Consider the following 26,390-nt stretch of genomic DNA (forward strand, 5'->3'; position numbering starts at 1 on the left):
TCCATCAGATTCAACTGTCAGTCCCTTTGATGGACAGATTTCCAATCCAATCCAATCTCAGTGAAGTGTTTTCTTAGGCCTGTTTTGTTTCATTTGTAAAGAATGATGTGCTCAGGCTTCCCTGGTGGCGCAGTGGTTGAGAGTCCGCCTGCCGATGCAGGGGACACAGGTTCGTGACCCGGTCCGGGAAGATCCCACATGTCACGGAGTGGTTGGGCCCGTGAGCCATGGCCGCTGAGCCTGCGCGTCCGGAGCATATGCTCCGCAACGGGAGAGGCCACAACAGTGAGAGGCCCGCGTACCGCAAAAAAAAAAAAAAAAAAAAAAAAAAAAGAATGATGTGCTCTTGGATAAGCTGTGCCCAATGGCAAAAAGCCATCTGGGTCCGTAATATCCTTTGCAATTTCCCTCAGTGTAGAACTTCACAGCCCACAGGTCAAGGTCTCCCAACTCGAACGGGAGAATGAATGTTCATGAAATGGATGGATGGGGAGATGGACGAATGAATGAATGGATCCAGTGACACAGTCCTCGGAACATCCTAGGATACTCTGAGACTTTTAAAATTGAAGCCAGGCAGCCACTGCACCAGCCTGCTGACTCCAGTCTCCCTCCTGCAGCCTGTGGAGGCTCTGGAAAGAGATGAATGCCCTAAGAGGAGGTCTTAGGCTCGAGATACTTCCTGTGGTTTCATTCTCTCCTCCAAACACCGCCAGCAGAGCTTCGGACTACACGCCCCGAGATTCAGATCTCTCTCAGCTGCAGCTTGCCCTGCTCATCGTCATTGGATTCCTCCTCTTTCAGCTCTGAGCCTTCAATGTTTTCCTACTGTCTTCAGACTGAAAAGTTCAAATTCCTTAGGCAGACACTCAAGGCCCCCCAAATTTGGCTCCTACATACTTTTTATTTTTGAATTTCCCCCCTAAGAACCCCTTCTAAGAGCAGACCCTTCTTGGGAGAACTCGTTTTAGATCTAGCTTGGAATTTGGAGACCTCAGGGAATACTAAAGCCATTAACTTTTGTGTGTTCACACATATAACTATACAGCACTTATTCAAAGGATTTTCAGCGCTCTTAGCTCATCTGATTTCTAAAAGACCCTTAGAGGGCTGTAGAGAAGACATCACCCCCATTTTACAGAGGAGAAAACTAGGACACAAAAGGTCAAGATCCTTGCCTGAGACCACATAGGAAGTAGGTGGCAATGCAGCTCCTGCAGACGCCCCAAGATTGAGAACAGAGAATTCAATCCCTGGCATAAAGAACTGAGTCCTTAAAAAAAAAAAATCATGGCTCATTTTTCTTTTTTTCCCCTCCCCTCACGAGGCTAAATCTGTGAAACTGGAACAACACAGCAAACAGCTGAGGGCTACGGTCACAGCCCACAGACCTTTAGGGAAGATTTGGTCTTGGCCCAAATTTTCAAAAAAGCCAAATGGATCGGCAAAACACAAGTGCAAATGCTGGGCCCATGCTGACAGGGCATCTTGTGAGATATTTCCACAGGAAGCAAACACAGGCAATTAACTTTGCTGTAACAATGCACGTGGCCAAATAAAAGACAAAACCGTCAGAGGGAGCCTGCACCGCCCCCCGCCCCAGTCCCCATTTCAAATGAATGCATGAATCTGGCTGAGCCTTCACTCTGGCTACTGACCCCTAATAGCAGGACATATACTCACACGTCTATTGGCATTTTGACCACTGTTGGTTGGCTTCTGAGAACCATGTGACCAGCTGAGGAAGCCACCCCAGAGCTCCTGATCCCAATGGGGGGATGGAGGGGGGTGTTCCAAAGGGCTTGGGTGTTACCATTGTCACTTCTCAGATGGGCAGACTGAGGGGAGCAAGCTTAAAGGACTTACAGGTACAATCTTACAATCCTAGACAAAGCATATGGCTGAAACAGGATCAGAGCCTGCTCCCCAGCTTGGGGACCTTCTCTAGGGACCAGAGTTTCTCCAGGTCTCTGCATGACAACCAAGCCCTCAGCTCTAATAACCCAGGGGCAGTGTGATCTGAGCTGCAGACTTGACCAGCAAGTCGGGAGATCGGAGAGCAAGTCTTGGCTGGGTCTTAGCCTCCTCTCCTTACCTGGAAACTTCTAAGTCACACCTGTGCAGCGGGTGAAGGCAGCAGTGCTGGCCAGGAAGTGTAAGGCAGTGTGAAGATCATGGTACCGGCTGACTTCCCCTCGGTCGGTTGGCTCCGTAACACTCGATCTTGATGCAGAAACATTCGCGGAGATTGGTGGGTTGCTGTTACTGCACCAAGATGGTCTACTCTAACCTACTCTCCCATATAAATGAAAGATTAACCACTCCCAAGTCTATCTTCTATCTTTCTGGATTTGTTGAAGTGTTTCAACGATTTTCATGATATATTGTTCAGCACAGTGGTCTCAAACTCTATTTCTTTATGTTATGTGAACTAAGGATGGTTTTTAAATTTTTAAGTGGATGAAAAAAAAATCAAAAGAAGAATAATATTTCATGAACAATGATAAGAAATTGAGCTTTCAGGGTCCATAAATAAAGTTTTTCAACACAACCATGCCCACTTATTTATGTATTTTACATTGTTACACTGTTACGGTGTAGCTGTTTTTATATGGCAGAATTGAGTAGTAGTGATGTAGATCATATGACCCACAAACCTCAAAATTTAAACTCTCTGGCCCTTTACAGAAGAAATTTAGCCTTTTTTCTCTTTTTTTTGTGGTATGCGGGCCTCTCACTGTTGTGGCCTCTCCCGTTGCGGAGCACAGGCTCTGGACGCGCAGGCTCAGCGGCCATGGCTCACGGGCCCAGCCGCTCTGAGGCATGTGGGATCTTCCCGGACCAGGGCACGAACCTGTGTCCCCTGCATCGGCAGGCGGACTCTCAACCACTGCGCCACCAGGGAAGCCCCATTCATTATTTTTTAAATTGGCAAATAAAGGGAATGAATCAAACACATATTCCATCTTTCCTATGTGAACTGTATTACTAGATAATCAAATGGTAGATGCACTTGATTATTTGTATTTCAGTTAATAAATGAAGAAAGAATGATAGAATTAGAACAACATTTTGTAACCCCTAATTAACTAATGGATTTAAGCAATAAGCATCAATAGCTGCTAAAACCACAAAGAGAGACAACTAGACATCATGTGCCTTCTGACAAGACAGCACAGCACAGTCTGGGAAGTAGTTTTGCCCACAAAAATCAAACTTAAATCTGACTAAATACCTAAGTCAAATGACCAGTTTATAGGAAATGCAGATGGTAGAAGGACACGTTAAATAGTACCACAGGGTTGCAGTCAGAAAAATCCAGACAATGGAATCTCTCCAGCACAAAGGATCCAATTTCTTCATTAAGTAAATTGCAAGGGGTTGGGGGGTGGGTGGGGAGGATGTAAAAGGAGCCCGTAGATTACGAGGCACTTAAAACACATGGTGATCTACTGTGATGTGTGGGCCTTGTTTGGATTCTGAGTTTGAATAACGATTTTAAAAAGGCATTTATGGAACTACCATAAATTTGAACACTTGCACGACATTTGATGATATTAAGAGATAACTGCTAATTTGTTAAGGCATTGTGGTAATGTTAAGACCAAAGGGTCAGTTTCTCTTAGAGATACATACCTAACTATTTACAGTGAAATGATACAGTCTTGGATTTGCTTTAAAACAAACGGTGAAAAAGTAGGTGGGGACACAGATAAAATGAGATCAGTCTTGTAGAGATGATTGCTGAGTCTGGATGAGGGTCCACAAAGGTTTGTTGTTTCATTCCTTCTACTTTTCCACATGTTTACAAGTTTCCATAATAAAACATGAAAATAAATCCTTCCTGATGTCATGATCAGAGCAATAATACTGGGAGGGGAGCATCATGGTTCTGACCAGTATCCCTTTCCTCTTGTTTCATGAATAATGGAGAGTTGAGTTTTGTGCTTCAGATTGTTCATATGGGGAGCTTCTCCATCACCCATGGAGCTTCTCTGTCACCCATGGAGCTTCTCCATCATCCATGGAGCTTCTCTATGACCCATGGAGATTATCTACTACCCATGGAGCTTCTCCATCACCCATGGAGCTTCTCTATCACCCATGGAGATCTCTCCACCACCCACTGAGATTCTCTATCACCTATGGAGATCTTCTACTACCCATGGAGCCTCTCCATTACCCACGGAGTTTCGCCATCACTCTCCTCACCACGATATGTCACTATGTGCTTGGGACACATACACACACACATACAAAAATCTACTGGAAAACAAAAAGGTTTCTCATGACTTAAATATTTTGCTTTGAAGGTGCAAAGGGTGTGAGGGACTTCATAAAGCAAAGTCACCAAACTCTATAGAACCAAATCTACGTGGCACAGGTGTTCAGTGGAGCTCATGACCAGTGCGAGAGAAATGATAGTTGTGGTAGGTAGGTATTTCCATTCTGAAGTTCTGAGCAAATGACAAGGCAAATCTGGATGATGAGACACTGGCTGTGTTCTCATGCCATTACCTGCATCGGTGACTGTTTCCTAAATTGGGTAATGTCTGTGGGAGGGCAATCTCGCTAAATTCTCACCTGGGGACCTTACAAGTGAGAGAAATGAAGATGGTCGAGGGGACAAGAGCAAAACTTTAAGCCCTGTCAGGGAGTGTAGGATGGCGGAAGGAAATAAAAGTTAGGAACCAGGAAGTGAGAAATGAGTCTGATGCTTATCTCTAGAAATGGCACCTCCCAGCCCTCAAGTTAAGCTTGCTGCTTAGGAGGCTTCTGTTTCTTTCATCAGCCTCACCAGCATCTGTGTGGTAACGGTGCTTAGCAGGGTTGTGAGTTTCCCTCCCCCAACCACCAACCATGGGTCCCTTAAACCCTAGAGCTCATCTTGTTGAGGTACTTCATTTACTGGTGACACTGCCCATTTCCTTGTCTTTCTCTCCCACTAGGCTTTAACTCCCTTGAGGGCAGGGGCTTTGGCCTGTTCCTCGTGGTATCTCATCACATGGCACAGGCTCCCCAGTCACCACAGGTTTGGGAGTCACTGTGGAAGCAGTGCAGGGTGGTAGTTATGAGAGTGGGCTTCACCCCCGGCCCTGCCAGCTACTGTTCCCAGTTTGCCAATGTTGTGCTATGGTGTCCAGATTCTACTATGACTTATTACAGGACTTCAGGTTTTGTAAAACACTCTGAGGTTTTCCTGGAAAAGATACCACATATAATGGTAAATTTCTATTTCTATTTAACAATGTAACTCATTTAGGAAAACAATCCTCCTGGAATTCTTTTGTGCACCTACCTGGAATGGTCTCCATTGATGGCCTTATAAATAATAAAACTTGAAATTGTAACTACATACAATGCCTTGGATGTGTGTTAAAGGGTGGGGTGGTGGAGCGGAAAAGTGAACATCTTGGGACAGAACTATTCAACTAGATAAGCAAACCTGGGCATCTTCGAATGTGTATCTCCCTCCATCTTTGACGTTTTGACTGGTTATCTCGTAGCTGTGAGAATCCAGATTGATTGCACTTGGGGCTCCGGGGGCCAGAAACTCCTGCCAGATTTCTTCCACCCTCTTGGCCACATCTTGTAGGGGTTGTTTCTTGAGATCTTGGACAGCCAACCAGAACCTGAAATGGAAGCACAAAGACAGTCTGTTCCAGGAGCTTAGTCAATAGCTGTTCTGCTGGACATGGTCCCAGAACTGACCTCCCATGGCACTCATTCTGCTGCATCCCCAAGCCTTCCCAGTGGCCACTTCACACATCACGAAGGCCGCAGGGACTGCTGAGAATACAAAGGCGTTCCATTATTGCACTAAATGCATGTTAGAAGATCACTGTGCTTCTGATTACCAAAAAGAGATGTCTCTCCCTCTACATCAAGGTTTCTCAGCCTCGGCACTATTGACATTTCAGGCTGGATAATTCTTTGTTGTGAGCGCTGCCTTGTTCATTGAAAGAGATGTAGCAGCAATCTTGGCTTCGACCCATAAGATGCCAGTGGCATCCCCTCCCCAGTTGTGACAACCAGAAAATGTCTGGACATTACCAAATGTCTTCTGGGAGATAAAATCACCCCTGGCTGAGAACTACCACTTGACATAGATGCCACGCCACAGACAATGTGAGTCCCTTTGCCATATCTGGTTGGGATATGGCAGCATCCAAATGAAGGAAAGATCAAAGAAGCAGATAGAATCTGGGCGTCATTAAGAGTATTCGAGCTGGAAGGACCCAGTCATTCATATTATAGATGGAGAAACCGAGCCTATTTGCAACATCAGTATCAGGCATGGTGCTTGGCATATAGTAGGTGCTCAATAAATGTCTGTTGGAATGCAGATGGGCTCATCTGGAACAAAGCTGAAGGGACATACGTGGGGAACCTCTCTACCAAAAGATTCTCCAGGGATCACTGGAGAGAAAACCCTCGTGCTCACATCCGTATTTGCCTCTCACAAATCCCTCAGCAGCAGTATGATGTTGGAGAGGTGGGCGTGAGCTGTGAGCTCTTTTCAGCTGAGAGCAGCAGTAGCCAGGGCCAAAGCTTGGACAACAGCTCCCTAGGTCATGAGGAGGGTTCCCAAGGCATCCCTGGAGAGGGCTTTCAGCAGGACTCAGGTCTGGGTGGCACATCTTGTGCCCTGTGAACAACAGAGTCCAGTTTCCCCATCAATGAGACATGAGGACAGGCTCCTGGCTATGTGGTTCCCACAGTCACCGGTATCACACCTACTCCAGTCAACAAAAGGGCAGGGACAAGAAAAGCTGAACCACGACATGGAGGAAGGTGCATTCAATCTGTCATCGAATTTCACGCACAGTAAGATGTACTCTTTTTTTTTTAAGGGTAAGCATATTTTTCTGTTGCTGTTCAGAGAAATGTCTGTGGAGTCAAGTGCATGGCCTAAAGGTGCCACCCAGTGGCCAACTCAGGTAATGCAGCTCCATTTACACAAGGACAGAAGACTGGAGAGAGTGTGTGTGTGTATCCGTGTGTGACACAAGCTCTGTAAGTTCCAACTCTCCCCCTGATTTGCCATCAGTGATTCTAACGATCTCCCTGAAGAAAACCCTCATGGTTCCCTCGCTGGTCCTGAAGAGCGAGAGGCGGGGAAGGAGACAATCACTTCACTCAACCAGAAGATGAGGAAGATCTCATCCCCGCTGTGCTGCTGTCTTGGAATTGCTGTATCTTTCTGGGCATCTCTCTCCTCATGGCACAGTGGGTACAAAGCAGGTGGAGGGGTACGTGAGACAGGTCTGGTCTGAGCACTTCCTACCCGGTGTAACTCTGAAATGCTTTCAGGCCCCGTGTGTGGGAGCCATGGAGGGAGCTGCAGGGCGGCCACAGGTTCAATCCTGGGCCACTCTGATCCCTCAGAGCTCACCTCTTCCTCGGGTGGCCTGGGTGGAAGGTGCCTGGGGTTCCTGCCAGTGCCATCTGCCATCACCTGCCCGTCAACACCAGCCCTCTGTCTTTCTGCCCCAGGTCATTGGTGCTCACGTCCTCTGGCTACGCAGGGAGAGGGAACCAGTGGCTCTTTTTTTTTTTTTTTTCTTTTTTTGCTGTACGCGGGCCTCTCACTGTTGTGGCCTCCCCCGTTGCGGAGCACAGGCTCCGGACGCGCAGGCTCCGGACGCGCAGGCTCAGCGGCCATGGCTCACGGGCCCAGCCGCTGCGCGGCATATGGGATCCTCCCAGACCGGGGCACGAACCCGTATCCCCTGCATCGGCAGGCGGACTCTCAACCACTTGCGCCACCAGGGAGGCCCGGAACCAGTGGCTCTTTAACCGGAGTCTGGTGGGCAGGTGGTAGAGTTTGAAGGGGGCTGTTAACTGTCCAATTGTTCGGATGGGTCTTTGAAACTCAGCTGGGAGTGGGTCTCCTCCATCCCCCTGGACGTTCCCTAGGTTCCTTGGGTCTCTCTGCACCCCCCACTAGGTCTGCCATGAAATGAAGCAGGTGGCCAAGTATTTAAAGGTGAAAAGGGTCATCTGGCGATAACAGTACCTATAAGGCTTTCTTCTCCTGGAGGACCGTGTTTGATGGGCAGGTAAAAGTTAGGAAACCAGCCCTAAAGAAAGGAACTGGTGTTGAGTTCAGAGGACTGGAAGGACGGCTAACGGGCAGCTCGGTGAGTCCTCTGCAGCCCCGGGGAGCCACCTCGGGCTGAGGCCTGGGCCGGGAGCAACTTCTCCGGGCCAGTGTCCTTCCCAAGACCACCAGACCCGGCAATTTCTCACACAAATGATGACACCTGGGCGATTTGCTGCCCCCCTCGGTCACTATCATGTGGGCGTCCCCTTCTGTCCCTTGTTCCAGTCTGCTCTGAGGAGCAGCTCTGGGGTGGCCCCGAGGCCCCAGCGGCTTCTGAGCGCCGCAGGCTCCCCGTGGCCCCTGAGGCCTCAGTGTCCCTTTGGCAGAATGAGTTGGGAGCCACATTAATGCACATCGCTCAGCTGGGTGTACAGAAGGTCTGGGGCGGATGGAAATGGAAATTTCGGAATCAAATTTCATAAACTTTTACATAAAAAATTAAAAGGTTCCCTTTATCAGATAAAACCAAGTATAAAAAAAGCATAAAAAGAAACAACAGGCATGCTGGAGGACAGGAGAGAAGAGGAGGAGGAGGGGGGAAGAGGAAGGGGAGGGGCGGTGAGGACACTCCCCAGACAGCAGTTTTCTCTCCCTGCGCGCATGGGGACCCTCTCAGCCCTCTGTCTGCCTTGGAGATGACCTGTCTAATCCCTCTCAAGTGACAGCAAAAATGCTATCACAGGGGCTTCCCTGGTGGCGCAGTGGTTGAGAGTCTGCCTGCTGATGCAGGGGACACGGGTTCGTGCCCCGGTCCGGGAAGATCCCACATGCCGTGGAGCGGCTGGGCCCGTGAGCCATGGCCGCTGAGCCTGCACGTCCAGAGCCTGTGCTCCGCAACGGGAGAGGCCACAGCGGTGAGGGGCCAGCGTACCGCAAAAAAAAAAAAAAAAATGCTATCACAACAGCATCCTGACATCCCATATGTGTTTACCATCACTGGCTTCAAGGAACCTTTGCGTCAATTAGAAATTCAGAACAGGCTTGGTTTGTATTTGTCATCTGTGAGCCCACGGGCCTGAGCTGGGGGCTCTGATCCCCGGCTGCCCGGCCCCCCTCCCCTTGAAAGAGGCCCCAAAGCTCCCCTCCCCCATCCACTGAGGATGGGAGGCCCACTGAGGCCCCGGCGGCTTCTGCTCTTATCAAAAGCCTGCAGGTACTGCTGCTCCTCCAGGACACCAGCAGGGAGGAGGGTGCCAGCGGCGGCGGATTAGTGCCCACCCTGCACTAAGACTCCGTGGCTTCTTGCGGCAGAAGGGCTGTCATGACTGGCAGGTCACGAGGACACGCGGGGATCAGGGAGACCACCTGTCCTGCTTTGCGGGAGTCGGCAGGGTGGGGCAGCCAGCCCTATGCCAGCACGTGATCCGTGTTGGCTTAGGAATGCAGGTGGCAACTGGCCTTTGCGGGGAGGCAGCCTGGGCTCAGACACCCCCGGCGCCAAGCAGCAGGGGATGGGACTTGAGGGTGGTCGGGGGCTGCCCCAGGGGGCCTCCTATCTCCTGCAGGGCCGGGGTGCTGACAGGGAATGGGGTTTCCTCCCCAAGGCTGGCTGCAACAAGGGGAACCACGCAGCAGCTGGACGCTCTCCATCCTATCAGGAGGTCTGGGCAGCCCTTAGTTCCTCGCTTACCTATCTTCTCATCAACTAAGATTTTCATGGGTTAGAAAAATTCAGCTTTTAGTTCGTTCCCAGGGAAAAGCCAACTCCATGCAGAGGAAGGGTTTCTGTGCCCTCTGCTGGTCAACAGAGACTCGGGCACAACGAACGCCACTTGACTTAGTCTCTGGTTGGGCTGGAACCCCACCACCAGCAGCACCACGGAAGCCCAGTGATGGTTGCCAGGCAGTGGCTGAAATGCCACAGATTGTCCCAGTGTTGTGGGAGCACCTCTGTTCCCATTAACCATGTGTTTGGTTCGCGGGGAACCCTGCCAGGCCTGGCCAACCTTCCGAGGTCTTCCTATGACTCCAGGCAACTGTGGGAGATGGGAGCACTCCAGGCCAACCTGGCGACTCTCCTGCGCTTTCTTTAATTGCTTCTCCCTTCAGCTGACACTGTGTGGAACAGGGATAATCAATCTGCAGGTTAGAAGAACAACCACATTCTCTCAGGAGAGTTACAGTTCGTAAAAAATGTACGGGGGATGGATGCTCTTTGCTGCAGGTTTTGATTTTTAACTTGTGCCCTGCTGAGCGGCAGTGGGTGTCAAGCCAGGTAGGACAGAGATTTGTGCAGGGGAGATGGAAGGGGGCAAAGGTGGCAAGGGGCTCCTGTCACCATTCTAGGAAAACACACAGAGAAAAGAGAGGGACCAGCTCACTCCTTGGGACTCCCTGCTTCAGCACTGGGAGTCCTCACCTTGGATGCGTTCTAGAGGCCCTGAGCAAACAGCTGTCTCCAGGGGGGGCCCACCGAATGGAGCCCCCGGCTCGGCCCAGGGTGCTGCAGAGAGCATACAATCACATGCTGTGCTGTCTGCGGCAAAATGCGCTGGTCGTGCCCCCTCAAGTGCCTGGAGATGCCACCCCTCCCTCATCTCACAGGCTCAACCCAAAGAAAAATGATCAACGGGGACGTCAACTTACACTGTATGATCACGTATGTAAGACATCTTTCCTTCAAGGATCCAGGGTGACCTGTCACTGTGGTGAGAGCAACACCTATGTCTCTTTGGAGCTCCTCTGCTTTGTATTCTGAAGCTCTGGTATAGTTTGAGCCACTTGGTTACTTAACTGGCAACATTTTTCTACGCGTCCTGCAGAAATGTCTTGCTCTACATACCCCTTTCACTGGAGAGATGCAAGGGAGTGTGGGAGGACAGATGTGGAGAGGCCTTTGCAGTGTATCCAGTTGAGTTCTGGTCAGTCTCTCTCTTTTCCTCCCCTGCTCCAATGCCAGATGCCTGGGCTTGACCAGTCCTGGGGAGAAAGGACAACCCCGGGGTGGCCAACACCACAGATGAGCAGGGTCCTCATGTTGTGCCGCATGGCACGGCTCTGGGGACCGCCCTTCACAGGGACCAACAGCAGAGATGCACCTGCAGGGCTGCTCGTGGCCGCCCTGGACAAGGGGTGAAACGCATTCAGCTCTGTGCCCTCAGGACCTGAGTCACGGTGGGCGCCAGGCCAATATCTGTGGCCACAGGAATGGCTGCAAAGGGAAGGGAGGGAGGTCCTGGTTCTGGTGACCGAAGATTCCTAACGTTGTGTGATTTAAAACCAAGCTTCCCCCCATATATCCAATTACACTGAATATCATAAAAGTAGAGTCTGGGCTTGCAGAGAGGATTTTAGAAGCTCTTGGGCTATACTTTTTATCTCCAGCTGTTCTATTTCCTTTATCCGCTCTCCTGTCACGGATCAGAGGGGACCCTCTTTAAGTCTGGATTTATGCATCCACGCTGGGGGTGGAGATTAGTCCCTGGCACGCTCACGTGTGCTCACATGCATTCTCTCAGCCAGGACTGAACAGAGCCCTCCTGGCGCAGGAGCAAAAGGCGCTGGTGCCAGGAGGTAAAGCAGGATGAGGTGCTGCACACCTGCCAGGGACACACTCCTCCGTGCACTCCCGGCCTGAAATGCACGGTGGATTTCGTGGCCCTGGATATGCTCAGACTGGGCAAGGCAGTGCTGAGTCAGCAGATGCTCCCACCCTGGGGCCCCTCACGAGGACCAGCACCCTGCGGTCATCCCTCAAAGTCTCTGCAGTGGTGCAGGTGGCTGAGAAATAGGTAAAGGGGGCCTCTATACCACTCCATCTTGGGGACCTGGGGGACAGGGATGAGAAGGGGACGTGGAAAGGGCTCCCAGGGGTGGTTCATGGGGACCAAGCTTGGGGTAGGACCTGGGGCTGAACTGGCCGCACAGAGTCTGCCTGGGTGCATGATGGTGGCCACAGGGGGCATGGCTTCCCATGCAGGACCCACCTGCAGGCACAGCCTTGGGGGCTGGTCTGAGCACCGTCCCGATAAAGAGTTTTAGAGTCAAGTCTTCTGTCACGAATACTCAATAAGGAACTGAAGTGCAACTCTTTTTTTTTTTTTTTTTGTGGTACGCGGGCCTCTCACCGTTGTGGCCTCTCCTGTTGCGGAGCACAGGCTCCGGACGCGCAGGCTCAGCGACCATGGCTCACGGGCCCAGCCGCTCTGCGGCATGTGGGATCTTCCCAGACCGGGGCACGAACCCGTGTCCTCTGCATCGGCGGGCGGACTCTCAACCACTGCGCCACCAGGGAAGCCCCTGAAGTGCAACTCTGAGATGTGTTTAGTACAATGCCTCAGCACAAGGAGAGAACTCTTTTGTGTCATAACCTGAAATCAGATATTCAACCTTATCTGGTTTACAGCAGACACATGGCTGCCTGGAAAGTCATCGCTATTACAGTCAATCGGCATCTACACGTCCTCCCAGGACTTCGTGGTGTGAGAGGGTCCCCCTGCCACATCTTTGGTCTCAGGGTCTTCCAGAGTAGAACACTCCCCCTCCCTCTTTCTTGTCTATGTCAGTGTCTTGTATACTCTTCAAAGTCCAGCTTATGATTTGCCTACTCTGGTTTACACTCATCTGTCCCTTTTTAAAACACTTCCAAAATGGTTCTTAGAGTTTACACTCATTTATATTCATTTAATGTTTTAAGAGTTTCTTGTGTCTTTTCCTCAAGGACCTACAAAGTCGTTGCAGGCAAAGATCACGCATCTTGACTTTCTCGCATCCCTTAGCAGACTCTCGGGGGCTGGGTACAGGATAGGTGTGTAATGAACATCATTTGATGGATGTACGGGACCGACATGGTCTCTAACTCTAAATAAATAACATGGATTTTGCACATTGACACTGGAGCAGACAGTCCTTTGCCCATAGCATATGCTCTTTTTAAAGTAAAAAAAATAAAAAATTTATAAAGCCACTCTATGGAAAAATGCCATTGGAAGATGGGAATTAACCTTGTATATAAAAGAGAGCTTGGGGCCAAGAAAACACTGAGATTTCCATCTAATCCACTGAGAAGCCACCACTTGGCTAAGATCAGTAAGGGTCTTAGATAAGTCACATTTTCTATGTGTCTCTGTTTCTACATCTAATACAGTGAAAGCCTGTAAACCACGTTACCAGAGTTTTCATGACCAGGATCTCTGCCCCTTTTAATATGCTCCCTTTCCTTCCACTTACAATGGGCCCCATGTTTTGAAAGTTTTCATTTTTTCTACTAAACGGTAACTGTAAGCACATTAGACGTTTTCCCTCATCTTGATTAGTCACAGCCCAATAGAAACAATGAGATGTTCTCACGGGCATCAAGTGACCAGAGTAAACCACTATACAAAGTTGCTAGAATTCCTCCCAAAAGGAAAAGCACTTTTTAAAAGCACCTAACTTTTACAGTTACGTCTCCAGGTCTTGAATGATATTTACTTTGGCTTTCTGAAATTCTGAAATGAGTCCACTGACCGCTCTTTCTTCTGGTTAGCCTGTCTAGTATTCAGGACCCTGGACTAGGAAGTTTTGAAGGGGATGGTCTCTGAACTGCCTTTCCACTGTGGATTTCCATGGCTTTATGGTTTTAGTTAATGGACAGTGTCATTAAATCCATTTGACCATTGACTTATTATTGGAGACATGTTTCCAATAACTTGAAAACATGTCATCTGGACTTAAAGAACAAAAAATGCTGGTATTGGTCAGTGCTAATCTGGTGATAACAAAGCTGCACATAAAGTTTGTTCTCTGTGTCAACCTTAGACAGATTAACTGGAATTTGAATCTGAACCATAACATCTGATTGACAAAGGGAGGTGGAAAGAGAGATGCAAATTTCTTCATATACACGCTGCACACAACTCAAACCTTGGAGAGATTTACCTGAGGTTTTCAGAACTGAATTCCGACTCCAGAAATCGTAGAAACTGGTCCCGCCCCACCTGGTCCTTCAATATCTCGTCGAAAGAGAAGCCCCATCTCTTTACTCGCTGCTGGCTGGGCTCTTTGCTTTGGGAGGGGGAAACAAAGGTTTAAAAGGTGATCAATACCAGGCAAAAAGCTGTCATATTCTCTACAGCAACTCAAATTTATTTTGCTGCCACGGGCCAAAGGGAAATGTCTCATATTTAAGTGACAGATTCCATAAAACCTGCACAAATCCCAAATGCAGACTTTTGTACACTAGCACTAGCCAACAGTAAAAAGTCTCTTTAAAGAAGGTATTTGAAGGGGGCCACATTTAAGTGAGGGTCACCAGGATGCCCGCCAGGTGGCTGCTCTATAGGAACTACAACAACCCCACTGACTCGGCTTCCCTGGGCCACTCCTGTCAGTTATAAGCCCAACTCTTAAGGCCATCATTATTTTCACTTAAAAAAAAATAAAGAGGATGCCTTGTGAATCCGACATTTCATCAAAGATGTAGCCCTCCCCCCGCCCCTTCCTCAATCCACAGGGGAAAAACAGAGTCCAGTTTAGATCTAAGTGATATACAGCCGGTCAGAAATGCATCCACTCATCCAGGATAAACCTTATTCAGTTGTTTAGAAGCAGAATGCTGCATTCATTCACTGATTTAACCACCACCCGCACAGTGTTTATGATGGCCTAGGCGTTGTTCCCAGCACGTCACATCTGTTAATTCACTGAGTCCTTGAAACTACTTTGAAAAATGTACTAGTATTGTCCCCATTTTGCAGATAAGGAAACTGAGGCCTAGTGACCATTTGCCCAAAGACACACTAGGAAGGGATGGAGTGGAGACTCTAGGTCAGACAGTGTGGCTCCAGAGTGCAGCTCTTAGCTCTGCTGTGCTGCCTCACATCCATGGGACCCTCTCCAAACCAAAGCATGGGGGAGAGGGGGATGGGGAATTGGTCTTATTCATTTTGTGTTGGAAGATGAGAATATTTCCTTCAGCTTATGTCCTTTCCATGTATAGTTCACTTATATTTATTCCTCTGACTCCTTCTAGCAGCAATAGGGTGCTAGTTCACAAGCTACACACTGCCATCTCCCACTCAAGCGGTGATCTGTGGACCAGCAGTGGAATCTCAGGCCCCATCTCAGACACGTGGAATTGGAATCCACAGCTTAACAAGATCTCTGGGTGATTTAAGTGCACATTAAACTCTGAGAAGTACTGGCCTAGCAATATTTATTTCCCCTCTTTTTTTGATAGTCATTGATAAATTGATGTTTAATTTATGTCCAAAAAGAAGAAGAGGTTTACAAGAATACAATTACTAAAACAAAACAATAACAAAAAAGCAAAAATTATTAAATATAATAATAAGAACAAGTGATGACAAGTCATGGTAGGGGATGATTATTATACCAGAAAATCTAGGCTAGGGAAACTGCTGCAAGTGGACAAAAAAATTTTTAGAGCTTCCTTGGAGCCAAGACAAAGAGAGATTTGAATGGATTGCATAACTCTCAACATTTGAAAGAGCTAGCTTATAAGTTTGTCAGTAAAGACAACTTTTGCTCTAGTATTGAATTATAAGAGGAATTATCTCACAAGTCTTTACATAAGAGGCGCTGAAACACAATAAATGATGTTTTTGATACTTTTCTTACAACAAAAAGTGCAGGAAACTTTTACATACAGCTACTTTCAACAAAAGCCAGAAGCATAATTTTAAATTCTAGGGTGTGGTGAAGTTATTTTTATGGAGAGCTAAATAATGAAGTACATAGTTTCATTGTCATCTGGCTTGATACAAGAAAATTATAGAAACTGGAGGAGAAAATAGCATGAATATTCCATTCATTTTCAATGGTCTCACTCAGGCTTTTTGCAGGAGCTCAACAGTAGCCGTCTCTCCACTCCCCACATCCAAACTTGGGTTATTCTCCCTATGCAGCTCTGTTGCCAAGGACAGAAGGTGGAGATAGAAAGTGTGTAGGTGTGGAATGAAAGCTAGCCACATTGGTTCGCAAAGGCTCCTGCCCACAGGGCTCAGAATCACTGCACAGTAGCGTCAACAAATGATGCAAGGAAGGTACATTTCATCTGCAAACACTAGTGCTGTGAATGCTGCTCTGTAGTGTAGGGTACAGTGATCACATCCAAGTATTCCCCCTCTTTTTAAAAATGGACACAAACTTTTTATTATCTCTAACAGACATTAAGTGAATAAAATGATATTTCTTTGGGTTATGGAGTTGACATATTCTCAATATTTATCTCAGGAAACTACACTTAGTAAAAAAGGGGAAGGGAGCACGTGTGTGGAAAGGTTTGGAAAACAAATAGCTCTAGACCAGTGCTACCTGATAGAACTTTCTGCGATGATGGAAGGATTCCATATCTGTGCTCCAATATGGTAGCCATCAGCCACATGTGGCTATTGAGTCCTTGAAATGTGGCTAGTGTGACTGAGGAACTGAATTTTAAATTTTACTTAATTTTAAATAATTACAGCTTAAATTTAAGGGGCTACATATGGCTAGTGGTTACTGTATTGGAAATCACAGTTCTGGAATGAAGTGATTCAAAGCCATCTCTTCTATTTCTGCACCACTAGGTGTAATCATTATCTGCAGGATCTTCTAATTCTGGGGCTTGTCCTTGGGGCTTGGGGAGGCTTTTGTGAATCTCTAGGGATAGCTCAATAGGGTGACAGTGGAAGACTAAGCCTACCAGGTCAAACAATGGGGAACTCCATGAAAGATCTCTTCCAAAGTATCAGGCTGGGCCTTCTGCAACGAGCCAAGAAGACAGATCCTGAATTCTCTCAAACTCAAGCCACAGAACCAATCAAATTCAATAGCTTTCCAGGGCACAAAAAAATACTGTTAATAGAGAAATCCCCCCTGGGGTTGAAGCTAGCAGCAAATATAGGACCCAGAGAGTTGCAGGAAAGCATCTATTTCTGCCAGTGTCATGCTGTGACCTAGAATGGGCTCAGCTATCTGCTCTTTGCCACCAGGGTTGCAGGGCTCTGCAGGGATGGTGCACCCCAATCAAAGGCTGTGCCCAGAGAGCCAGGTGTGGAAAGTTGTTTGGTCACTGCAGTGACTGCCTTATGGACACACACCTATCACTAGTGTCACCACTTTCTGGTACCCAAGCAGTGAGACTGCATTCATCCTGCCAGGTTCCTTGGTGGTGGCAGGAGTGGGATAAGGGCCATTTTGAGGGTAAGCCAGAAAGCTTGGGGTGTCACAGTAGAGGCAGAATCGGAGGCCTAGGACAGAGGTTGGGACATCCAGAAAGCTGCAAGCTCAGCCTTCAGCGGAAACAAGGAGGTCTGGAGAAATAGGATACCCTGGTGTGGTAGTTTCCTAGGGTGGCCACAACGAAGTACCAACAAACTGGGTGGCTTAAAATAGAAATTTATTCTCTCACAGTTCTGGAGGCTAGAAATCTGAAATCAAGGTGTTAACTGGGCCGCTCTCTCTCTGCAGGCTCTAGGGGAGAATATGTTCCATGCCTTCCTCTTAGCTTCTGATGTTGCCAGCAAGCCTTGGCATTCCTTGGCTTGCTCATACATTACTCCAATCTCTGCCTCCGTTATCACATGGTGTTCTCCCTCTGTATCTGTATTAGACATTTACTCTGTGTGTGCCTGTGTCTCTGTTTTCTCTTTTTATAAAGACACCAGTCATACGGATTAAGAGCTTACTGTACCCGAGGACGACCTCCTCATCTTAACTAATTGCATCTTTAATGGTCCTGTTTCCAAATAAAGTCACATGCTGAGATTCTGAATTTTTAGGTGACATTATTCAAACTAGTACCTCTGGGTTCCTTCAATTATCCATTATTCACAATCCTATTTCTGTATCTGGACACTTCACATCTGCTCCTTTTCTTCCAGAACATCTGGTCATTGGGATCTATTCTATTAAAAGCTTCTAGGATACAACTTTTCTGTATTTGTCTTTCTTGTATCACTTGGTTATTTCCAAGCATCATCCCTTTTAAGGTTTAAGATCAGATTTAAACATATTACTACCACGGAATGGTCTCTGTGGTTATAAAATAATTCTGAAAAGTAAAATATCTCTGAACATCCATCCCCAGGTGACCGGGTCAATAATTTTCCCTTGGCCCAACTCAAACAAATAATCCATGGAACTCACAGCTCCTTTATTTCCATCCATTGTGTAGAAAAGCTTCCTTATGACATATTTCTAATTATGGTTTTATAGCATCATTTAGCTTCTTAAGGGTTTATGTCATTGTCTCTCCAGCTATCTTGTGAGCTCTCTGAGGGCAGAGATCACATATCATGTGTCTTTGTATTCATCATAGTGCTTTTCACACAGCAAGTATTTAACCCTAAGAGGAAATCGGTAAGATGTGTATAGTGATGTGGATGATGTGTCCTCATACTGACAGTATTTTCTAATCGCTAGCTGGATGCCTTTTTCTAACTCTAATTTCTCTTCTGTGTCCATTGATCCTCACCAAATTCTGCCTCCCAGTGAGTGGACCAAACCAACATATAGCGAAGACAGGTGGCTCTCCAAGGGAGTCTGTCATTCCAGCTGATCTCCCAACTAGAGCATGGAGGAAATCTCCCAAACTGAGAACAAGAGAGCCAGATTCACAAGAAGCAGCCATCTACAAAAACACTCAGCTATCTTCAAAAGATATTTGAGTTATCAGAAAAACTATGATACAAGGGATTGTTCCTTAAAGAGTAAATACCCATTGACCCCATCTCAGGACCAGGGCTGTTGAAGGAACAATCGCAATTTTATTTAATGTCCCAAGAAAACCTGAGGGTCCTAAATACTTCAATGGGGAGTGGTCCTATTATTTGTTGCTGTGTAACAAACCATCTTTAAACTCAGTGGCTTAAAACAACAATTTATTCCTCTCTCTCAGTATCCCATGGGTTGACTGGGCTCAGCTGGGTGGTTCTCACTTGGGGGTCTCTCAAGAGGTTGTAGTTGGATGGCAGCTGGGGTGGTGTCATTTGAAGGCTGGACTGGGTTGGACATCCACAATGGCTCATCACATGGCAGATGATTCTAGGTTTTGGCCAGGAGCTCAGCTGAGGCTGTCAACCTCATGGTCTCCCTAATGGTTTGGGTTTCTCACGGCTTGGCCAACAGGTTCTAAGAAGGAGTGTCTTAAAAGCAAATGTCTCAAATGACCAAGGGCTGCTTTATGACCATTTTCTCAGAATGTTATTTCTGCCATACTCTGTTGGTTAAATAAGGCACCAAGGCCAGCCCAGATAAAAAGAGCAGGAGGTGTCCCATCCTGATGTAAGCGGCAGCCCAGGCATACAAAGAGAGAAGGCACCGATGGGGCCATATTCGGAGACTGACTGCCACAGCAAAGGAACTTGACTAATATCTTGGATGAACAGTTCTATCAAACTTGCTGGGCAAGGGCAGCTCAGGCACGGTCTCTGCCTCTCAGCAGGTCAGGCTAGTTGGGAGTGGATGCCTTTGGCCAAGCAGGATGAGCTGGCTTCCTTGTAGCTCTTTGCTCATGCACCTTTGCCCAGCATAGAGAGAAAGCCAGACGTATATCATGTGGTGAGAGCAAATCATGAACCACAGTCCTGCAGGCAATGCCAGGTTCTTGTTAGATCCACTATCTGGCTGATGGCATATTCAGGAGTACTTCCCAGAGACACTCTCCTGGTGGTGTTTAGACTACAGGGCTCTCTCCAACTGAGATGTGGCAATTTGGGGCTTATTTTCCCTCAGTGACGAGCCCTGGCAATCACTACTTTCTTTATCAAACCTTGACTTCTCAGAATTTCCATTAGGTAGACTTGAGGCGCATCCTTTAAAAGGGCAGCCTTGTCTTGCCCTCTGAACATGCCCTTTCTCATTCTTGGATTTCTAGATCTAAAAGTTTGTCTGAGAAGGAGACAGGATTAAAGCACAGTTTTCGATTATTTATGCTACGAGGTGCATCACCCTGCCAATTATTCTGTTAAACCCCGTCATCGTCTTCCACTGGGTTGTCTGAAACCTCCACAAGGCAGAGACAGCACGTTCATCTCTGTGGAATCCAGACATTCTCTGCGATGCCCTCCGCCTTGGACATCGTAAAGAGTCTGTACCCATTCGCTCATGCCCAGTAGAAATCACAGCCCACCTCAGATGAACACAAAGTCCCAAGGGACTCCTGCTCTCTCCCATGCTGCCTTGACTCTTCCACACACCTTCACCCATCTTCACCAAAAACCTCCTTCACACAGTGTTTGGGAGGGTAGAGCCTTTACTGAAATTGGAGGGTCTTGAGAAGGGGGTACACATTGCCCCATCCAGCTGCAGGCAATTTAAAAAAATCACATACTCAGTATTCCTATTTTGAAAAGTCCTTGGACATCTCAGCACTAGGGGGTTTCCTGGCCCTGCACAGAGGCCTGGTCTCTCCCGTCACTCCGCTCCTCTTTCCACCTTCACTTTTCACTGCCCTGAGGGATGAAAAGTACCTTCATCTCATTTTCTTATGGGGCACAACCTCTCCACCTGTTGTTGAGTCTCTGCCCACACCCCTGCCCTCAGGGCCTGACTCTATGTCCCAAGCGACAATAATGTCCTTTGCCAAATGAGGAGGAATCCTGAGGCCGGGAGGTAAGATAGCACGTTTATTCACCTCGCTACATTAGTATCTTGAGAGACCTTCTTGCTCAGAAGGCAGCACATAGTAGGTTCACAATACTATTTGTTGAATTAAACTGAAACTGAGAAAAAATAACCTTTGATTATTTTACCGGTCATGTTCAGCCTTTCTTTCACAGACAAAGGCTGTTTCATCTTTAGGCTGAACCAGGATGTTGGCACTGATCTCCGACTCTGTGTCACCAAAGGCAGGTACCCAACCACCGCCAGCAACTGACTGGGTGGGAATGTCCTACTGGAAGAAGAAACCAGGCTTCACAGCTTCTCTTCATTTTCACTTGTATCTAAATAACTTGACTCTGCTTGAAGGTAGACAGAACACTGCAGGTGTTAGGTCAGCTGTTATGACTAGAGTAGAAGCCTGAGCAGTAAGAACAGAGCCAGAGCCTAGTTGTGCAGGCAGCTCGTCTATTGGGGACCAAGCTGATAGGCTGGGATAAACCAACAGGCCAGATGACTGCCATTTTCCCAAGCTATCACATGTTTTATTGCTGACTTTCAAGAAAGAAGGAGGAAATCCTAGTGTCATCATGGTGAATTCAATTCATGCACTTACCTCTCCTCCTTTCCCAAATACCAATGAAATGGCCAACAGAATGGTCACTTCTCCACCTATCCTCCATCCAACCTATACTTTTTGAGTACCTACTATGTGCCAGACAGGGGTCAAGGCACTAAAATAATTTTAAGTCTTATCTAGAAAGAGAACCAGGGGGAGGATGTGATATAGAGTGACTGGATGGATGGGGTGACCACTACAGATTGAGTGGTCATAGAAGACCTTTCTTCTTCTTCTTTTTTTACATATACATGTATCTATTCTTCTACAAATTCTTTTTCCATTTAGGAGAAGACCTTTCTGAGGAAGGGACACCAATGCTGAGTGAGACTTGAATGAGAAGAGAAGTCAGCTGTGTGAGGGTCTGCGGAAGTGGTCCAGGAAGAGGGAACAGGCAAGAGCCTGGAGTTCCATGAAATACTAAAAAACAAGACAAAACATAGTGTGTAGAGGCAAAGAAATTTCCTATCAGCAGATGACAAACGTTGAGGAATTTCGTGAAGGTATGAAGCAGTTGGACTCACTGAACTGGTGACAAAGCTGATTGAGAGCCACCTATGCTTCTAGTGGGGCCATCTGGGAATAAAGTAACTTAGTGTCCCCAGCATAATTCTGGGAAAACCCCAAGCCCTGAGCAGCAGGACTGGAAGTACAGGCAGTTGGTGGGCACTGAACAGGGGACATAGGGAATAAACTTAGAAATATGGGACACAGGCTCCCTGGGGCAGAGAGGGTCTCCTAAGTAAAGGGGGGATGTTTTCTGGCCAGCTTCTCATGTGGGCAATAAAGCCAGAGGGTGGTGCCTCTGTAACCTAGGGGTGGTACAGCAAATATGGATGGGAAAAACATCTCAGCAAGGCAGGGAGACTTCTAAAGATGCTGAGGTTTTCCCCTGCTTCTCATAGGTTTCTGCAGATCTATCTGGGTGTCCCTAAGATCCCTCAGCAGAAGGGAGAAGAGTGGCCTTCTTGGGAAGCACCATGGAGAGGAAACTGAAGAACTTCAGAAACCCAATCGGGGCCTGCAACACAGCAGCACACTCAGCTGCAGGGACGCTGGGCTAAGGAAAGTTGGGGCTCGACCACCCACGGACCCCCGCAGCCACCCATCCCACTTCCAGAGAGGATCCAGTCTTTCAGTCTGTTCTTGGACCTTATGTCCAGGACCCAGAGGAGAACCCCGCCGATTTACCTGTGCCCGCCTCCCATTAATACACTCAGGTGAGGCCGTACAGCCACGTGACCAGAGGAAAGCCTGCCCCAGGTCAGGGGAACTCAGGAGCCACACCAGGATTTCTCAACCTGTGCTGTGCCTCAGAATCACTCAGAAGGCTTGCTAAAAATATAGGCACCCAGAACCACCCTGGGGTATCTGTATTTGAATGAGCACCTGCAGGTGATTCTGATGTACCCCGTGGTTTGAGAACCACCCACCCAAACAATTACTGAGGGAACCCTCATCAGCTACTGGTATAGTCATCTGGACCAGGGCTGTACATTAGCATAAAATTAAGAAAAAAATGCCCCACTGCCAGAAATTCTGACTTAATTGACCTGGGGAGGGGACTGGACATTGGTATTTTTTAAAATAAGCTCTCCAGGTGGTTCTAATGTGTGGCAAAAGTTGAAAGCCAAGACCTTCATTTATGAAAACCAGCAGTACCCCAAATTTCTGGGTATCTGAAAGGATTGATCTGCTCTGAACAGTGATTGGAGTAATGAGACAATGAACAGAAACAATGGTTCTCTGATCAATGATACCCTGTGAAATAGATTAAGTGGTAGAAATAGAGGGAAGATATGAAAAAAAATCTGTATCCCATCCTCAGGGCGATTCAAGAGGATAAACATCACTAGAACAGAGCAGGCTACTAAAAACAAGTAGTCCAAGAAATATTACAGATTCTTGGAAATAAAAAGCACGGTTGTCAACCACTCTTCTCAACACTTTGTAGGAAAAGAAAAACTCATTAAAGTATAAAATCACAGAATGGACACCATTGAAACTGGTGACTCTGAAGAGTAATTCAAGGAATTCTATCCTTGAATATAGAATAAAAAGACTAAGAGATGGAAAAATAGTAGAGAAAAGAGATAGGGCTGCTACACCCCACATGACCAGAATTCCTACAAAAGGATTTCCTGAAAAGAGAGGGTAGAATGGAGGAAAGTGTAGGAATAATTGAAAGAAAGGAAGGAAGGAAGGAAGGAAGGAAGGGGACCCAAGTTATAGAAAGATTTAAGTTCTTGGATCCGGTCAAAGGGACTACCGAGGCCATGTCAGAAATATTAGAAAGAAGATACCCATCTACATACTATTTTCTTTTAATGTTGATTGAGAAATATGTCTCAAAGTGTTAGTTTCAAATATATCAGATTGGGACTTCCCTGGTGGTGTAGTGGTTAAGAATCCGCCTGCCAATGCAGGGGACATGGGTTCGATTCCTGGTCTGGGAAGATCCCACATGCTGCAGAGCAACTAAGCCCATGCACCACAACTACTGAGCCTGTGCTCTAGAGTCCGCATGCCACAACTACTGAAGCCTGTGCACCTAGAGCCCGTGCTCTGCCACAAGAGAAGCCACCGCAATGGGAAGCCCATGCACTGCAGTGAAGAGTAGCCCCCGGTCTCCACAACTAGAGAAAACCCACACACAGCAACGAACACCCAATGCAGCCAAAAATAATAAATTTTTAAAAAGTATATATATATATATATCAGGTTAACAAAGCTCTGGGGAAGAACGGGATTTGGAGGAGGTAAAGAAAATCTTCTAGTTTTCATTTTTTATACTTCATTATTATTTGCTTGAAGTAATGACATTTTAAAATAACCCCCTTAAAAGTATGACTAGACTAGAAACTAGAGTAACAAAAACTAATACAAAACTTGATTAATAAAGCAAAATTCAAGGAAGAGAAACAGAAACAAGAAGAAAAATTAGATTCAGAAAGCATAAACTATCAGGAAAAAGATTCACTATATGATCCAAGTAAATGTGACTGCTTTCTATCCCAAAGTCTAAGGCAAAACATACCACTAGAAAAATGGGCCAAAAACACAAAAACAGGCAAGCCACAAAAGAAAAATGAGTATCTAGTAATCATGAGAAAAGATTCTCAAGTATGTTAACAAAGAAATAAAAGTAAAATATTTTTATTTTCATCTGTCAGATTTGCAAAGATGAAAAAACTTGATAATGCTTGGGTTGGTAAGGATGTGGGGAAATGGGCACTTTTAAGCTGAGGGCATGAAAAAAAGTTGTTATTGTTTTGCTCCAGGGGAATCTAGCCATATGAACTAAAATTAAAATACACATACCATTCTTAGCAATTCCAACACTGGACATTTATCCTAAAGAAATAATTGGACTTATGTATAAGGATGTTCCTTGTATCACTGTTTATGTTAACAACAACAAAAAAAGGTTATAACCTAAATATTTTTTTTCCCAAACAGTGACAAACTTTATCATGGGGGGTTCCCACCTGGGATCCCAGCCTCTTAAATAAAAAGGTGCATAGAAAAAAAGGGATTTAGAAACCTTTGTACAATACCTACATCCTGGGCCCCAGGGTGAGAAGGGGGCAATTGCTGGGTGGGCTGCAGGGGTGGAGGCAGGGCCATTGCCACCTGCATGCCCACATCTGCCCTGAGCATAAGGGTGAGGGAGAGATGCTCTGGGAGGGACGAGGGAGCTCCCAAGCTTGGGGCAAGATGGCTGCGGGCGAAGTGTTATGACCTGGGCATTAGTTAAATAAATTACACTACAATTATGTAAGTGGACGTGATGTAACTATTAAAAAGCATAGGTGGGGCTTCCCTGCTGGCGCAGTGGTTGAGAATCTGCCTACCAATGCAGGGGACTCGGGTTCGAGCCCTGGTCTGGGAAGATCCCACATGCCGCGGAGCAACTGGGCCTGTGCACCACAGCTACTGAGCCTGCGCGTCTGGAGCCTGTGCTCTGCAACAAGAGAGGCCGCGAGAGTGAGAGGCCTGCACACCGCGATGAGGAGTGGCCCCCACTTGCCACAACTAGAGAAAGCCCTCGCACAGAAACGAAGACCCAACACAGCCAAAAATTAATTAATTAATTAATTAATTTCTTAAAAAAAAAAAAAAAGCATAGGCGGATCTATACATGTTTACCTGGAAAGATTGCCATGATATATTGTTAATTAATAAATTACGGGACAATGTATATGTAAAGGACCTATTTATCCAAAATAATATGATATTGTATATACATATAGATCTAAAGGGATAGACAGTAAGTCAAAGGTTTTCACTCTTCCTTAGTTCATGGTGCTCTTAATGTCTCACTAAGTTTTTCATGGAGCCCCTGGGCCAAAACAACAACAAAAACCTTAACAGTTTTTTTTTTTTCCTTAAAAAGTCAAAGAGCGTAATATGTATCTATGTCCTAAGAACTTAATGGCTATTTGAAATACATAAAAATTGAAAGAAAAAATAATACGTTTACTTCATTCCTAATGACCGCGTGTGTGCTGTGGAGTACTGCACATCTTCTCAAACTTTGGAATCAGACTGGACCCGCCCCCTCATTTCCTAGTCCAGGTTGATTTTTGTCCAGTACTTGCTTTTTATCACAACAACTGCCCTGAAAACCCAGATTTGCAAAGATATGACATCACTGGAAGGAATGTAATGTGATCTAATGTTGAGAACGGTGAATGACCATAAGCTAATCGTCTATACAGTATCTGACATGGGTTGAACATCACTATGTTTCCCTCAAAGATTTAGAATGTCCCGTGGGAACCCTGTGAGTTCCCTGCAGCAGCCTAGAGTGCCCTGGAGCAGTTTGGGAATCATGGCATTCGACTATTACCAAAGGTTCCTTCTGGAAAATGAGATTGGGCTGGAGGGAGAAACAGTTATCTTTGTTATGCCCATCTGGACAGTTTGAACTTTTTATAAGAAGCGTCTATGACTTCTATTACTTCTTATAAGGTTTTCCATTTTAAGAAAAGAAGCCAGAAAAAGAGCAAGAATGAAAGTGAATGAGAGAGATATAAAGAAATAAAGAACAAATAATGAGGTGTCTCGCTGAGGGGCAGAGGGTACAAAGGCACACCACACTGGGTTTCCTTCTGTAATCGTGAACGTGGTCTAAGT

The 26,390-nt window shown here is 46.6% G+C and overlaps 1 protein-coding gene across 7 annotated transcripts in view; it reads right to left on the bottom strand.

The window, feature by feature from the left end:
- RGS6 (regulator of G protein signaling 6) overlaps positions 1-26,390 on the bottom strand; it is a 177,099-nt gene that overhangs the window by 38,865 nt on the left and 111,844 nt on the right. For all 7 annotated transcript variants that reach the window (XM_060098011.1, XM_060098013.1, XM_060098012.1 and 4 more), the window contains 2 exons: positions 13,967-14,092; positions 5,447-5,633 (listed from right to left, as the gene is read on the bottom strand). In XM_060098011.1, the coding sequence (XP_059953994.1) occupies positions 5,447-5,633; positions 13,967-14,092 (313 nt within the window). The remainder of the gene's footprint in view (positions 1-5,446; positions 5,634-13,966; positions 14,093-26,390) is intronic.

Source organism: Mesoplodon densirostris, chromosome 4 (assembly GCF_025265405.1).
Source record: "Mesoplodon densirostris isolate mMesDen1 chromosome 4, mMesDen1 primary haplotype, whole genome shotgun sequence".
Taxonomy (NCBI): Eukaryota; Metazoa; Chordata; class Mammalia; order Artiodactyla; family Ziphiidae; genus Mesoplodon; species Mesoplodon densirostris.